General features: G+C 42.5%; 1 protein-coding gene across 1 annotated transcript in view; it reads left to right on the top strand.

Moving 5' to 3' along the window:
- The window catches only part of AMFR (autocrine motility factor receptor), a 39,555-nt gene that overhangs the window by 19,852 nt on the left and 2,106 nt on the right, over positions 1-17,597 (top strand). The window contains exons 9-12 of the mRNA XM_008051603.2: positions 1,342-1,445; positions 11,767-11,901; positions 13,546-13,629; positions 16,665-16,849. Coding sequence (XP_008049794.1) covers positions 1,342-1,445; positions 11,767-11,901; positions 13,546-13,629; positions 16,665-16,849 — 508 coding nt within the window. The remainder of the gene's footprint in view (positions 1-1,341; positions 1,446-11,766; positions 11,902-13,545; positions 13,630-16,664; positions 16,850-17,597) is intronic.

The following is a 17,597-nucleotide window of genomic DNA, read 5'->3' as shown; positions in this document are numbered from 1 at the left end:
GGTTCAAAGAGGCTGTTGTAGTAGCTGTTAACGAAAGGCTCTGCTAGGTAAGACTTATGAAATATACTTCGTGGTATTGGAGATAAAACCTGGCTATGTAATCCATTATTTTATGAATCACTACCACTAAAAAGTTGATAAAGTCAACTTTATTTCTCCCTTGTAAGTACATGAAATAAGTATCTATTTTTAAAATTGGGTACATTTTGTTTGACAAGACCTTTGAGGATGGCCACTTAACTTGCTTTTATATTCTGGGCTTTATTGCTTCTTTGTGAAGGAATAAAAAACTCCCTTGCCTTTGTGGCTTGGTACTGGGTTGTTTTACAGCCAGAACTTGGTAGTGTTACATCTTGGGCTCTCCTTTTCTTAGGGAAATAATGGAAGTAGCAGACTTTTTGGTACCATTAGTCCACAAGCCTGTATTATAGAATAGAATATTTAAAAAATAATTTTGAATAAGAAAACCACGATTTTTAAGATTATTCAGGAAAGTAAATGTGAAAATGGCATCTCTGACCTGGTTCAGTGGCTCAGCCTGTTATCCAGCACTTTGGGAGGCTGAGGCGAGAGGATTGCCTGAGCCCGTGGGTTCGAGAGTCGCCTGGGGAACTTGCTGAAACTTTGTCTCTACAATAAATTAAAAAAAAAATTAGCCGGGCATGGTAGCACATGCCGGTAGTTCCAGATACTTGGAAGATTGAGGAGGAAGAATCGTCAGAGCCCAGCAGGTCGAGGCTGCAGTGGCCGGAAGAGTGCCACTGCCTTCCAGCCTGGGTGACAGAGTGAGACTCCAACTCAAAAAAAAAAAGAAAGAAAGAAAGAAAGAAAATGCCGTCTCCAAATGAATAGGAATTTGTGTATAGTGTGAAAGAAAGGAGCAAAACTCATTTGCTATCAGCATTAGAGCCTTGAAAGCCATCGTTAGATTGTAGGCTGAGAGAGTAAATGGGGGCTTGTGTGGATCCAGCACCACTGGGCAGCAGGGAAACCTAGTGGCCAAGTGTCCTTGAGTCTGCTTGTCTGGCAGCACAATCTTGGCCATCATAATTAAACTGTGTGGTCTTGGACAAGATACCTACCTCCTATGTGCCTCAGGGTCTAAAGACCAAGGGGACTAGAGTCGTATCTTTTAGAAGAACAAAATGAGAATAATAGTAGGTATCATGTGGGTTTTAGTGAGTATTAAATTAGCTAATCCATGTGGAACATTTGGCATAAAAGGCCTGACATAGTGAACCCTCAGTGATTACCAGCTGTGTTGTAGAGTGGTTGCCTTGAGAGCAGATGACAGGAAGAGTCAGGGCTCTAAAACTCATGCTGGATTCTCGTTTGTTTCAGGGTCCCGGATTGCGAGTTGGCTGCCAAGTTTTTCGGTCGAAGTGATGCACACCACCAACATTCTTGGCATTACACAGGCGAATAACTCCCAGCTCAATGCGATGGTGAGGGCTGCTAGCTGCTTTAAGAGGATAACTAGGAATTAAAGGGAAGGAACGGCTGGAACATGTGTGCCACGTATATGACCTTGTTGGTCTTCCGTTCTGGTAGGATAGAAGGATCTTCAGGGGTTTTTTTAATTCATTGGGACCACTTGAATTCCTGTGTTTTAAAATTTGCAACTGGTTTAGAAGCTGGCTTTTATTTATTTCTCTGACAAACAATTGAGCCTTTTCTGAGTACTACTCGGTTTCACCCTTTTGTGCTCTAGACCTACCTTGGGACTCTCCCTTGATTTTAGCCAAAATGTTTTTGGGATTATTGACTAGAGTGATTGTGCCTTGTATTAAAAATTGTATGAGGCCTACCAAATGTGTTTTTTTTTTATTCCCCATCTCCTCCTCTCCTTCCAAAAATAAATTAGTATGTGTGTGCATGTGTGCATATGCCTTGAGATGTTGAGGCATGCTATTGGCTTAAATAGTATATTGATCACATACTTCAAGTTTCTTTGTATTTTTCCAAAGGTGTATGTTTTTATTTTGTAATGATGGAGAAAAATGTTTCACCATTAATGAAGTCATTGTTGAAACAATTGCTCATTGTTATAATAAATTCAGGAGTCTTAAAATGCACCACCCTAGTCCTGCTAGGATTAGGGCCTTTGGTTGCTCTGGATAAGCCTGGCTAGAACACTGGATGGTCACTAGTTCATTTGTTAATTCATTAGTTAATTTTGATTTATTTATTAACAGATTTGTACTGAGAGCCTACTGCTGAGAGAAGCACCATGCTGAGCATGGCACTTGCAATGTCAACAAGGTAGACATGAGTCTTCCTCTCAAGTAGTGTAAATTCTAGTTGGAGAGACAGATCGTAAATACAGACTAACAAGATAAAGGCTGTCGAGTACTTTGGAGGCAATAAATGCAGGCATTGTGGTAGAGTAGGTGGGCAAAGTCTGTTTTAGAGGAGGCATTTAGAGAAGTTTTCTCTGAGGACAAAATGTTTAAGCTGAGACATGAAGGCTGAGATGGAGATAGATCAGCGAAGGAGACTATGAAAACAGTGAGTGCAAAGGGTGAGAAAGTGCTGGAAGTTGAGAAATATCAGTATGGTTGGAGCCTAGCAAATAGGTCCAAGATTGTGATATAAGTTGAGGTTGCAGAACCAGAACATGCAGAGTCTGTTAGGCCAAAGTCAAGTTTATATTTTCTAATGAAAGGATTAGAAGACCATTCAAAGCTTTTTATACACCACCCTCCACCACCAGGGGACTAACAGGACATTCAACCGAATGATTTTGCTTCAGGAAGGAGAAGGAATTATAGAGAGTTAAAAGGGGAAGCAGTGAGACCAGCTAGGTTGGAGGTTGTTAGTGGTTTAGGCAAACTAAAATGCTAGTTTGGACAGGGGTGTTGGTAATAAAGATGAAAAGAAGTGGCAGATTTAAGATACTTTTGTAAGATGAACTGACAGGACTTGATGATGCTTTGACTTGGATTTAGGGGTGGTGTGGGGTTAGGGAAATGGAGGAGTGAAAGCTGTCTTTGATGGTGATGCCACGTGCTGAGAGAGGCAAGACTGATGAGGAGCAGGCTTGAGAACTAGGCTGTGGCTTTCTACAAGATTGAGATATCATGTAGGCACTTCTGGACCTCAGTGAAGAGATCAAGCCTGTGATGCACATTTGGGAGTTTTAAGCCTATAGGTGACACTTAAAGCAAGGAATAAAGAGAAGAGGGCTCAGGACTGAGGTCCTGCAATATTTCAGAGGTATGGCCTGAGAGGGAAGGGCTCTGACAGCCCGCTGAGTGGGAAGGAAACCAGGAAAAGTGGCAGCCCAGCCCAGAGGAGTTTGGGTTTCTGAGAGGGAAGAGTCAAGCATGTTGGAATTCTTATAAGATGAAGTCACAGAATTGCATTCTGCATTTGGAAGAACGGAGGTGATTAGCTGGAGAAGAACAAGCACTTTCTATGGCCCAAGGAGTTGAACCACTAGATTGTAGTGGATTGAAAAATGCATGGGAGGTGAAGAACTAGATAGTATCTGGAAGTATTTATAAAAGGAGGCAGAGAAATAGGGGTGGTAGCTTGGCAGAGGTGTGGTATCCTGGTAAGTGTTTTGTTTTTAAAAATTAAACAGGTCATCTGTTTAGGAGTTTCAAGACCTAGAGAGAAGTATATAGTGGAGTTATGCTCCTATCCTTTCTCCACACGCCCACCCCCTCAACCCCCATAACAACCTGGGTTAGTTTCTTTTGTGTTATGTTCTTCTAGAATGCTTGTAGGCATACATAAGCCAATGCTAGTACATATTCTTTTTCCAACAGAAAAGAATAAGAAAATAGGCATTTTTTCCAGTTTTTTTTATTGTGGTATAATACACATAATGCTATATTTACTATCTGATTCTTGTTTAGTGTACAGTTCAGTTACAGTATACTAAACAGTATGAAGTACATTTATACTGTGTGGCTATCACCATCATCCATCGGCAGAACTCTACATTTTGAAAAATTGAAGCACTATAACCTTAAACAATAACTACTATTTCTTCCCTTCCCCTAGCCTCTGGCAACCACCATTATTCTTTCCATCCTTATGAGTCTGACTACTCTAGGCATCTTATATAAGTGGAATCAGATAATATTTGTCATTTTGTGACTGACTTATTTGTTAGCATAATGTCATCAAGGTTTATCCATGTTGCGGCACGTGTCAGAATTTTCTTCCTTTTTAAGGTTGAATAATATTCCATTGTATGTATATCCTACATTTTGTTTATCCATTAATCTATTGATAGACACTTAGATCACTTCCATAGTCTGGCTATTATAAATAATGCTGCTGCAAACATGAGTATACAACTATTTCTTTGAGAACCTACTTCCAATTCTTTTGAATACCCACAGCACAGGTCTTTTTTTTTTTTTTGTCTTTAAGACTGTTTTTTTAGAACAGTTTTAGGTTTACAGCAAAATTAAGAGGAAGATAGAGAGGTTTCTATACGCCTGCTGTGTCCACACATGCACAGCCTCCCCCGTTACCAATATCCTTCACCAGAGAGTATGTTGTTTAGAGTTGTTAAACCTATGTTGGCTTATAATAGTTTACCTTCATGTTCACTCTTGGTGTTATATATTCTGTGGGTTTGGACAAATGTATCATGACATGTTATCCACATGATACAGAGTATTTTCTCTTCCCTTGAAAGCCCTCTCTACTGTCTGCCTGTTCTTTCCTTTCCTTTCCCCAGCCTTTGGCAGCCGCTCATCTTTTTACTATCTTAGAGCTTTGCCTTTTCTAGAATGTCATATCAGTTGGAATCATGGAGCATGTAACCATTCCAGATTGGCTTCTTTTTACTTAGTAATTTGCATTTATGTCTTTTCATAAATTGACAGCTAATTTAATTTTAGCACTGAATAATATTTCATTGTATGGATATACTACAGTTTATTAATCCACTCACCTGCTTGAGGACATCTCGGTTGCTTCCAGGTTTGGACAATTATGAATAAAGCTGCTGTAGACATCTGTGTGCAGGTTTTTGTGTTAGATAAAAGTTTATAGCTTCCTTGGTTAAATGTCAAAGGGCATTGTTGCTAGATAAAATGTTAAAATTATGTTTAGTTTTGTTAGAACCTGTCAAATTATCTTTCAGAGTGTCTGTACCATTTTGCATTCTCACCAGCAATGATTTAGAGTTCTGTTACTCCTCATCTCACCAGCATTTGGTATTGTCAGTGTTCCAGATTTTGGCTATTGTAATAGGTGCGTAGTGGTAGCTCATTATTTTAATTTGCATTTCCCTAATGACATGTGATGTAGAGCAACTTTTCATATGATTCTTTGCCATCCTTGTGTCTTCTTTGGTGAGATGTCTGTTAAGATCTTTAACCCCCCCCAAAAAAAAGATCTTTAAACCCCTGTTTTAACCAGGTTGTTTGTTTTTTTCATTGTTGAATTTTAGGAGTTTTTGTATATTGTATATTTTGGATAATAGTTCTTTATCAGATGTGTCTTTTACAAATATCTTCTCCCAGTCTGTGGCTTGCCTTCATATTCTCTTGGCATTGCATTTTGCAGAACTTTTAAATTTTAATGAAGTCCATTTTATCAAGTATTTCTTTTATGGATCATGCACTGGGCATTGTATCTAAAAAGTCATTGCCATACCTTAGATCATCTAGGTTTTCTCTGTTATTTTCTAGGAATATTGTAGTTTTGCATTGTATATTTAGGTCTATGATCCATTTTGAGTTTATTTTTGTGAAGAGTAAACCTGTGGATGTCCAGTTGTTCCAGCACTGTTTGCTGAAAAGCCTACCTTTGCTCTGATGTGTTGCCTTTGCTCTTTTGTTAGAGATCTGGTAACTCTATTTATATGGTTCATTTCTGAGTTCTCTATTTTGTTCCGCTGATCTATTTGTCTTTTTTCCCCCCAGTACCAAACTGTCTCGATTACTGTAGCCTTATAGTAAGTCTTAAAGTCAGATGGTATCAGTTCTCCAACTTTGTTCTTCTCCAATATTGTGTTGGTTATCCTGGCTCTTTTGTCTCTTCACATAACCTTAAAATCATTCTGTCAATATCTACAAAATAGCTTGCTGGCGTTTGGATTGAGATTGCATTGAACCATATCCAACATCAAGTTGGGAAAAATGGAAATTTTGACAATATTGAGTCTTTCTATCCATGAACATGAAATTTCCCTCCATTTATTTCATTCTTCTTTGATTTCGTTTATCAGAGTTTTGTAGTTTTCCTCAGATAGATCTTACACATATTTTGGTAGATATATACCTAAATATTTTGTTTTAGGAGGTGCCAATGTAAATGGCAATTTTGTTTTCATTTTAGCTAGGGGCTCACTCTTTGCCCAGGCTGAAGTGCAGTGGCATGATTATGGCTCACTGCAGCCCTGATCTCTTCAGCTCAGGTGATCCTTCTGCCTCAGCTTCCTAAGTGGCTGGGACTACAGGTACATGGCACCCTGCCTGGCTAATCATTTTTTGTAGAGATGAGGTCTTGCTATGTTGTCTAGGCTGGTCTTGAACTTCTGGGCTCAAGCAGTCCTCCCACCTTGACCTCCCAAAGTGTTGGGATTACAGCAATGAGCCACCATACCTGACTGTTTTTAATTTCAAATTCTAGGTTTGGGCAATTATGAATAAAGCTAAATCACTTTAGGATTTTTCTTAATCTTTGATTTTCTATAATTTGAGTATGATATTCTAGGTGTAGTTTTTTTTGGCATTTATCCTGTGTGATGTTCTCTGAGATTCCTGGATCTGTATTTAGTATATGGCATTAATTTGGGGAACTTCTCGGTCATTATTATTTCAAATAGTTCTTGTATTTTTTTCTCTTTTTCTTCTTCCTCTGTTATTCCCATTATGGTCATTTATGCCTTTTGCAGTTGTCCCACAGTCTTTGAGTATTCTGCTCTGTTTTTTTCAGATTTTATTCTCTTTGCTTTTTCAGTGTTCACAGTTTATACTAATATGTCTCAAGCTTAGAGATTCTTCCCTTAGCTGTGTCCAGTCTACTACTAAGTTTATCCAAGACATTCTTCATTTCTGTTATAGTGTTTCTGATCTCTAGTATTTCTAGTATTTGGTTATTTTTTAGGGTTTCCACCTCTGTGCTTATATTGCCCATCTGTTCTTGCATGCTGTCTACGTTATCCATTAGAGCACTTAGCATATTCATCATAGTTGTTTTAAATTCCCAGGCTGATCATTTCAACATTCCTGCCATATCTGGTTCTGATGCTAGCTCTCTCTCTTCAAACTGTGTTTTTTGCCTTTTAGTGTGCCTTACAATTTTTTCATTATAGCTGAACATGATGTACTGTGTAAAACGGACTGCAGTAAATAGGCCAGTAGTAATATGGTGGTAGGAGCGAGTGGAGGGGAAGCCTTTTATAGTTTTGTGCTTAGGTCTCAGTCTTTTGGTGAATCTGTACATTTCATGTAAATTTTTCAGTTTCTTCTTAGGTGGAACAGGATGGCTAGAGTGGGCTGGAGTTTCCCCAAGTCATTTACGCTATGATAAAACCCCAACAGCCAGGCTCGGTGGCTCAGCCTGTAATCCCAGCACTTTGGGAGGTTGAGGCAAGTGGATTGCCTAAGCCCTCAGGTTCAAGACCAGTCTGAGCAACTTGGCAAGACCTCGTATCTACAATAGATAAGAAATTAGCCGGGCATCGTGCGCACCTGTAGTTCTAGCTACTTGGAAGGCTGAGGCAGAAGGATCGCCGGAGCCCAGCGGGTCAATGGTGAGGTGGCCATGAGTGTGCCACCACACTCCAATCTGGGTGACAGAGTGAGACTCCAACTCAAAAACAAAACAAAGCAAAACAAAAAACCCCCAACAGAGTAAGTTCTGGTTAAAGAGTTTCTCCTGAGGACAGACCTTGTGAAGAAGAACAGAGTGCTCTTATTTCAACATGGCTCTTTTTCTTCTCCCTCTTCTAGATGCAGGAAGGAATTCTTCTCAGGTTTTTACTGCAGGAACCTGGTTGAGCTCCTGAAGGTCAATCTTACAACTTTGAGGAGTGGTAGGGGGTGAGGACCCTGAGTTCTCCTGGAGCTTTTTTTTTTTTTTTTTTTTTTGAGTTGGAGTCTCACTCTGTCGCCCAGACTGGAGTGCAGTGGCCGTTTCCAGCCACCGCAGCCTCGACCTGCTGGGCTCTGGTGATCCTTCCGCCTGAGCCTTCCAAGTAGCTGGAACTACAGGCGTGCGCTACCACGCCTGGCTGATTTTTTTTTTATTTATTTATTATAGAGATGAGGTCTCGCTGCCCAGGCGGATCCCGAACCCGCAGGCTCAGGCAATCCACTCACCTTAGCCTCCCAAAGACATGGGATTACAGGCTGAGCCACCGAACCCGGCTCTCTTGGAACTTTTAACTCTTGAAGTTGTTCACACTAAACCTGCAGCAATTTGTCGGTTACAATTCGGGTTTTCCTCTGCAGATTTTTTTTTTTTTTGAGTTGGAGTCTCACTCTGTCACTCAGACGGCAGTGCAGTGGCCGCTCCCGGCCACCACAGCCTTGACCTGCTGGGCTCTGGCTATCTTTCCACCTCAGCCTTCCAAGTAGCTGGAACTACAGGCATGCGCTACCATGCCCTGCTGATTTTTTTGATTTATTGTAGAGATGAGGTCTCGCTGCCCAGGCAGCTCTCGAACCCATGGGCTCAGGCAGTCCACTCACCTCAGCCTCCCAAAGGCGTGGGATTACAGGCTGAGCCACTGAGCCTGGCCGCAGATATTTTTTTAAAGATCAATTCAAAAGCATGTTTGGTAAGTGAATAGAAGTGATGACTGGGAGATCAGAGATTGATGGTAGAGAACAAATAGAATAGTTAACTAAAAGAGCAAAATCCTTGAGAAGGGAGGATGGGGTTGGGAGCCAAGCAAGAGAGAGGCATTTGCTGTTGTCAGGAGGAGGGATGGATGTAGCTACAGGCATATTGTTTGAGATTTGGTGTTTTGTTTTGTTTTGTTTTGTTTCTTTTTTTGAGTATGGATATTTTTGAGGGCGAGGAGATTTGGTTTTTTAAAAAGGTATGGCTCACTGTAGCCAAGGGATGGAAGCAATTTAAGTGCATACCAGAGATGGATTGGCATACACACGCCATGGAGTGTCATTCAGCTTCGAAAAGAAGAAATCCTGTCATATGTTACAATGTGAATGAACCTGGAGAACATTATACTAAATGAAGTAAGTCACCACAAAAAGGCAAATACTGCATGATTCCACTTATCTGAGGAATCCAAACTAGTCAAACTCTTATACAGAAAGCAGAATGGTGGTTGCCAAAGGCTAGGGCGAGGGGGAAATGTGAAGTGCTATTCATGGATACAGAATTTCAACTTTGCAAGATGAAGATATGGCATATAGCAATGTGCGTACAGTTATCGGTGTCCATGGGGGATTGGTTACAGGACCCCCTCCCCGCCAAACCAAAATCCACTAGTGCTCAAGTTCCTCATATGAAATGGCATATATTTGCAAATAACCTATGTACATCCTCCCTGACACTTTAAGTCACTTTTAGATGTTTATAATACCTAATACAGTGCAAATGTCTTGTAAATAACTGTTATACAGTATCATTTAGGAAATAATGACAAGAAAACAGTCCATACATGTTCAGCACGGGCACACCTGTCAAAGCCCTAACTGCACAGTACACATCAGTAACAATGTAATACTTGTGATCCAGGTTGCTTGAATGTGAGGATGCGAAATCCAAGGATATGGAGGTCTGGAGGGCCCACTGTACGCTTACAAATGGTTAGGATGGTAAATTTTATGTTTTTGTCCACAAAAAAAGAAGACATGGCTCCTGCTTTCTCCATGAAACCCCCAACCAGGTCGTCAGCAGAGAGCAAGAGTGAGTCTTGGTGGGCACAGGTGGTTTGGGAATGTCCCTGCTGGGCTCATGTCAGGCTTCGTATAGATTCTTTGAGGTCAGGCTTTTGCTGAAGCTCTGCAGGTAGACCACCCCACTTGCGTTGTTAAAAAGTCAGACTTCATCGTGACCCGCCTGGGCAATTTGGCGAGACTTCATCTCGACAATAAATCAAAAATGGCCGGGTGTGGTAGCGCGCGCCTGTAGTTCCAGCTACTCGGAAGGCAGAGGCGGAAGGATCGCCAGAGCCCAGCAGGTCGAGGCTGCGGTGGCTGGGAGCGGCCACTGCACTCCAGTCTGGGCGACAGAGTGAGACTCCAACTCAAAAAAATAAAAATAATTAATTAATTAATTAATTAATTAAATTAATTAAATAAGCATACATACATGAAAAACAAAGCAATCCAAAGCTGCTTGGATGAAAGTATGGGTGGTGGTGTGCCCAGACTCGTGCCTACTCCCTTTTACATACACATGTTCTCTGAGAGCCACAAGTGGACTCAGATATTTCCAGAGTACAGTTTGAAAACTACAGCTCCAGGCCAATCTTAGGAATTTGTATTCTTCATGGTCCATTTTTTTTTTCAAATTGAGATACTATTTACATACAGTAAACATTTACCCTCTTTAGTATCCAGTTCAACTCACACAGTCGTGTAACCATCACCCTAATCAAGATATAAAATAGATCCATTCATCCACCCCCCCAAAAAATTTCATTGTGCCCCTTTGGGGTCACTTCCTTCCCCAACCCTCAGCCCTTGAGAATCATTTCTCAGTTTTCTTTCCCTGGAATTTTACCTATTCCAAGATGTCATACAAATGGAATTATGCAGTTGGGTTTTTGATCCAGATTTCTTTCACTTAATATAATGCATTTGAATTTCATCCATGTTGTGTGTATCAGAAGTTTGTTCCTTATAGAATTCTATCTTTAAGGATAACACACTTTTATACCCAAGGTATACTGAGCTTTAAAATGAATACTTTAAAAAACTAGAACATTCTAGTTGAGTATGTCTTGGGATCTAGCTGGATTTCTAAGCTCTTTTTATTTTCAAATTGATGCTATCCCCAGGTGCCTGTTTGTCATCCTGGAAAAATACTAAAAGGACTGCAATTTGAAGGTTAGCTGCAATAAAGGCAGCTTCCTTACCTGTGTCTTCAAGGCATGATGTCAAAAAAACAGCAATATACTATGACTTCATTGTGTAACTGTTGAGAGTAAATGTTTCCATTGTTGATGAATGTATTTGAAATGGGTTTATTCTGACCCAAACTTGAGGATTAAGCCTGGAATACCCATCCTCAGGAGATTCTGAGAATGTGTGCCCTCTGTGGTTGAATGGTGGCTTGGTTATATATATTTTAGGAAGGCAGAAGTTACAAGAAACCATAAATCAATACATGTGATATTTTCATTGGTTTGGCCCAAAAAGGAGGGACAGTTCCAAGGGGAGGGGATTTCTGGTTATAGGTGGATTCAAAGATTTCTTGACTGGTGATTTGTAATTCTTATTTAAGGAATTTGGGAACTCAGTAAGAGAGATGCTTTGTGAAGATAAGGGGGTGAAAAACTCCAGGTCTGTTGTTATGTAGATGAAGTCCTATATGTGGCAGACTTCTGGGAGGGTAGATAAATGTCGTACAAGGCTCTCTGGAGTCTGGGTCCATAAGAGATGGCTGTATAGGGCCATAAAGTTTCTTTGTTATGTGACATTATTCTAGAGTCAGTTTGGAAAGCAAACTTTAGGATATGGGGTAATAGGGTAATAAAATTCTCTCTGGTGAGTCCTTATCAGGCAGTGACTTCCTAAGCCTAGTAGTTAGGAATTTGGATAAGAGAAAAAAAAAAGGCCAGGTGTAGCTCTCACTATGGTCTTTGTATTCCTGTAGGCTCATCAGATTCAAGAGATGTTTCCCCAGGTTCCTTACCACCTAGTGCTGCAAGACCTCCAGCTGACACGCTCAGTCGAAATAACAACAGATAACATCTTAGAAGGACGGATTCAAGTACCTTTTCCCACACAGGTAAAACTGGGGTTTTGAAGTATGACAAGTGGATTCTGTCTGTACAAAGATTTAATCCTCTAGATTAATTTTTTTAGTTACTTGACAACTGAATATTATTTGTGACTTAATGAAGGGTTTCTGTAAACTCCCTAACTTTCCTTAAGTAATGACTCAGAACATACCCACCAAAGATAAGGATAAATGTATTTGAATACTTTTCTTACATATATACACTCCAAACCAGCCTGCCCTTGCCAGTCTAGGAAGCCATAGCATTGGTTCCTGTTGGATGATTTTTTTATGTAACAGGTAGATAATAAATATTTGGGGCTTTGTGGGCCATACATTCTCTGTTGCAACTTCTCATCTCTGCTATTATAGCACTAAAGCAGCCATGGACAATATATAAATGAAAGAGCAAGACTGTTTCAATAAAACTTTATTTGTAAAAATAAGTGGAGTAAATTTAGCCCTCAGGTTATTGCTCTGGAGATTATGCCACCTGTCCCTTGCTGTGCTCTTCCATTCGCTGCAATTCACATCTATCTGAGGTAGTATTTTTGATTTTTAAAAAGAGTCAGCTCTCCTGGCCCATCATTTGACCACAATGATGGGTATAAGAAGTTTTACTATATTATTCATGAGCTTTCTGGCAGGACCATCAACTTATATATGACCTGAGAATAATCTACAGAAGATTATTTAATTTCAGTATGTAAAAATATGTGGAAATCTATTAATAAAATTCTGAAACTTGAGACCTTTGAAGGGGGAAAAAGTGTGAACTCTGTCAAATGGGCTGAGATATTAGATATGTCTCCTTGGTTCTTAGCTGTTTGACCTGGCTGTTGGCTGTGTGTTTTCCAGAAGCAGACCCTGAGACAAGAATTTGAATGCAAATAATTAATTTAGGAAGTGATTCCAGGAATTCCTGGTGGTGGGTGGGTAAGATAGGGAAGGAAAGGCAACCAAAGAAGGGTTTGTTATTAAGCAAGTCACCGTGGGTCACTGAAGCTCCCTCCCACTTGGGACCTCTGGGATCCAGTGCAGAACATATCATCTCTCCTTAGAGATGAGGAGCTGGGGTGTTTATGCACTAATTCCTGTCATTCATAGGTTGAGGGCTATCTCTGGGGATGGCAAAGTTACCTTGTGCAGCCAGAGAAAGTCTCAGGCAATGAACTGCAGAAACCAACCAGCAGGCACTGGGGAGTGTGGGCCAGACCTCAAGGTATCTGCAGCATTGTATAGGATGTTAATGGCTAAAAATGAGAATGGCAGTACCTGTTTCATAGGATGTTAAGAAGATAACTGAGACGGTCTCATCCTGGTTTTCTTGGTGCCAAGCACAGAGTTTGGTGTTCAGTCAGTGTTCTCTGCTGCTGTCATCATTGTTTTTATTGTACAGTTACTATTACTGATAGGGAAACTGAGCGTGGAGCCCTCTGCTGACTCTCAGACCTGAAACTCTAGTTGAGGCCTCAGGCTCCTTTGTCTCGCCTTTAATCATTGTAGCATTTTAATTTCTTTGATGCTGCAGATTTAAAGTTACAGGCTGTGTTGGGCACTTGGCTCCCTCCACAAGCCAGGGTTTCCTTGTATTTACTGTGTATTTGGTTTCTGAATGACTGTGGACTGCTTGTGGTACTGTTTTCCTTTCAGCGGTCAGACAGTATTAGACCTGCATTGAACAGTCCTATGGAAAGGCCAAACAATGACCAGGAAGAGGGAGAAGTTTCTACTCAGGTAAGAGCAGCTCATTAGTGAGAGTGAGTCCATGGCATAGTGGAGGGGTAGGGTGGTCCCTGGCAGTGGACTTTTTCAGTCCGTGGACTTTTTCAGTCCCGATACTTGTGAAGCTTAGGGCAAGAGTACAGCCGGGTGCGGTGGCTCATGCCTATAATCCCAGCACTTTGGGAGTTCGAAGTGAGAGAATTGCCTGAGCCCACGGGTTCAAGACCAGCCTGGGCAACTTGGCGAGACCGCATCCCTACCATAAATCAAAAAAATTAGCTGGGCATGGTGGCGTGTGCCTGTAGTTCCAGCTACTTGGAAGGCTAAGGCAGAAGGATAGCGTGAGCCCAGCAGGTCGAGGCTGTGGTGGCTGGGAATGTGCCACTGCCCTCCAGCCTGGGTGACAAAATGAGACTCCAACTAAAAAAAAAAAAAAAAACGAAAAAGAGTACAGGAGAAGGCTGTGCGCTATATCCATCCCAACAGTAAAGGTGAATAAATCAAGCTGTGCCCGTGGTGTAGTCTGTGTTTCTACCCAGATCTTGCAGCCCATTCCCTAGAGATTGCCCTCCTGCCTGGGAGGAGGATGGAGTCGTGCTCCCCAAGCCAGCCCTGTCACCTTGAACTTAGGTGGGAGCCCAAGGAAGGGCAGAGGAAAGCTGGGTGCAGGACTCTGAGCATGCCTAGACCCATTCAAACCCAGATGGGGTTGGACTGGGGCAAACTCTCTAGGGAGCTAAGCCATGATGCTCTCCCCGTACCTCACTTGTCCAACTTAGGATTTCCAGGTACTTTCAACATTTTGCACAAATGAGACCCTGAGCCAGGTGGGGAACAGGGGAAGCATGGCTATCTTGTAAACCAGATCTGTCTAGATACCCACTTTGGGTGATTTGGGGTGGCTACCCTAAGCAAAAGCAGCTCCTCTGTCTGGTGTCCAGAACAAAGGCACACTCCCCTGTGCCATTAGCCTTATACCCTGAGACTCTTCTGTATTCCCATTTGCTTAATCAATTATCATACTTTCAAAGCACTTTCTTATAAGACCAGAAATAAAAACCAAAGAGCCCTTTCTTTGTGTTTTCATGTTTGTGATGTGTGGGACTTCCTATACACAGGCTGGGGTCTGGGGTGGTACTGCCTTCCTTAGCGGGGTAGGCAGGGCTCTTCTGGAAGCAGTGACTTTCACTAAGTGACACAGGGGCTGCTTTCACCTCTTGTGTTTTTCCCTGTGAATAGAAAACGGTAGAAGTGATTAGGACTTCTTCAAGTCTGTTGCTGGGTGAAAACGTTCATATCCAAATCTGTGGATGAATTGTGCATCATTTGGAAAACGGTGCATGGCTTCCGAAGCAGGAGTCCATTTCTGCATTTCCAGCGTTTGGATCACTGGCTTAGCTGAGATGAGAAGCAAAAGTAGCTTGGGGGCAACCTGGGCACCTCACGTTCAATCTCTCTTGATTCCTCACCTCTGCTTTTAGAGTTAGTGTGAAGGTTTCTGGATTTTTTTTTTAATACGGTGGAGGAAAGTAGTTATTTCACAAAGAAGCTTTCTATAAAACGTTTTTGGTCATTTTTCAGGAAATACAAAGTCCTTGGGTGACAGTCAGTTAATGAAGGCCTCAGTCTAGCCCAGTAAGCTTCTCAACCCCATGCTTCCATCAGTTCTGAGTCTCTGCCCTACTCAGACCCGTGGCAGTCGGGCTTAGAAGCTGCAGCAGGGCAGGGGTGGAAGTTGGGCCTCTGTTTTCTTTTTTCCGCCTCCTCTTACTAGCTGTTCTTTCCAACCTGCTCTAGGATGAAGCTCAGGGAAGAGGGTTAGGATGGGACGAGGAAACCCCAGCCTGTGTGTGTGTGTGTGTGTGTGTGTGTGTGTGTACGTACTTGTTATCTCAACTATTTCCCTGCCCCATCTTGCTCCAGAAACATCCTCAAATATACTTCCTTTGAACTTGGGCTGGCTATTTATGGCCACCCCTGCCTCCTGGGAGGCTCAAATTACCTTGCCAAGTGGTCTTTTCGAGCAGTCTATTTTCTGCAACTTTAGGCTGGATCCCTCCTGCAGGACCCCCATCTAAGCCCAGGACACACACAGCATTGCCTACAGTCAGTGGGAGTCAGAGAACTCGCTCCCCTCACAGTTCCCTCTTCCCATTTATTTGCTTTCTACAGCCAGTTTCTTTCCTTAGATTTCTCAGGTATGTCACCAGTCCTCATGTCCCCCAAACTCTAGAGGATACGAGTCAGGCTCTGCACATGGCTCTCTTGACGGCCCCCTCTTGGGCCTAGCTGAAGGCAGGAAGCAGTAGTGAGGGTGGGGATGTAAATGCTCTGTACACCAGGAACTCTGAAATACACTGCATCCATCTCCACCATCATAGCCTTGAGATGGGCAGTGGGCTGACAAGAGCCGGCCTAGGTCTACATCTGCAGCATGAGCAGTACAGATGGCCAGGCACCTGCCAGGATGTGGAGATGCCTGGCCATTGTCATGGCCTTTGGAGAAGAGTCTCATTTTAACATCCAGTTACATAAGGAGCCACGTGATCTGTTCTATCTGTTTTTAAACTACAATCCTTAGCATCTACCTTTTTTACATGCTTGACTCTGTCTTCAGAATCAAGTGAAGGTCTGAAGTTTGTGTAGAAGATGTGATAAGATTTGTTTAAATTTTTTATCAATTAGTAGAACTGTACAGAAAATTCCCAGAATGCAAACTAGCAGTTAACTTTTTGTTACCATACTCCAAGAGTACAGTTTGGAGGTATTTCTGTATTTCATGCTGGCAATCATCTACTTACTCCACTGATACTGAGCATTTCATATGAGTCAGGTCCTGTTCTTGGTGCTATCCAAGCCGGATCAGCAGGCCGCCCTCAAGATCTCTACTACACTAAGCTTGTGCTTCCCATTCTGTGTCCAGGCCCGACAGCCCTCCTCTCTTGGAGTCCAGAAGAGCCTTGTTTGGGGCTCCCTAGCTAGGTGAGGGACCCACTTAGGAAAGAGATCTGTGCTCACAGCTGCCCCCTTTCTCCCCCCATGTCCAGACTGAGCGTGTGCCCCTGGACCTCAGTCCACACCTGGAGGAGACGCTGGACTTCAGCGAGGTGGAAGCAGAGCCCAGTGAAGTGGAAGACTTCGAGGCTCGGGGCAGCCGCTTCTCCAAGTCTGCTGATGAGAGGCAGCGCATGTTGGTGCAGCGTAAGGATGACCTCCTCCAGCAAGCTCGCAAGTAAGTTGATTCCCCAGCCCCATTTGGCATAAATCTCGGGTCAGAAACCAATGGCTGAAGGCCGTTGTCATGTCCAGCCCACTCCTGCTCTTTTTTTTGAATTGGAATCTCACTGTCACTCAAACTGGAGTTCAGTGGCATGGTCATGGTTCACTGCAGCCTTGATCTCTTGGGCTCAGGCAATCTTTCTGCCTCAGCCTTTCCAGTAGCTGGGACTACAGGTGTGCGCTACCACGCCTGGCTAATTTTTTGACTTTTTTTGTGGAGATGAGGTCTTGCTATGTTGCCAAGGCTGGTCTCGAACTCTTGGGCTCAAGCAGTCCTTTCACTTTGGCCTCCAAGTACTGGGATTACAGTCATGAGCCACCATACTGGACATATCTGCTCTTTTTAAACAGATGTCCACATTGAAAAGCCATTGTGTGTCACCTAAAAATTCAGCTTCTCCTGAAAAAACAAAAGCATTTGGCAAACCCTGGGTCCAACTGATAGCTTCCACTGCTGGTGCTGTCAACATCTTCAGCCATGCTTGCACAGAGACTGCTTGTATGCCAACATGTTCTAAGCCCTTTGTTAATTATTTTAACAACTCCAAGAGGGAGCACGGTACACCCATTTGGCAGACTGACAACTGAAGAAACTGAGGTCTAGGGAGGTTAACACTGGCTTGACCCTGGACTCTGGCTCCTAAGTCCTCCCTCTCAACCATCTGCCTTTCAGTTCCACATTGTGAACACAGACTGCACAT

The sequence above is a fragment of the Carlito syrichta genome, unplaced genomic scaffold (genome assembly GCF_000164805.1).
Source record: "Carlito syrichta isolate Samal-C Ts95f unplaced genomic scaffold, Tarsius_syrichta-2.0.1 Scaffold205434, whole genome shotgun sequence".
Classification (NCBI taxonomy): domain Eukaryota; kingdom Metazoa; phylum Chordata; class Mammalia; order Primates; family Tarsiidae; genus Carlito; species Carlito syrichta.
This window is presented reverse-complemented; position numbering and strand designations above follow the sequence as displayed.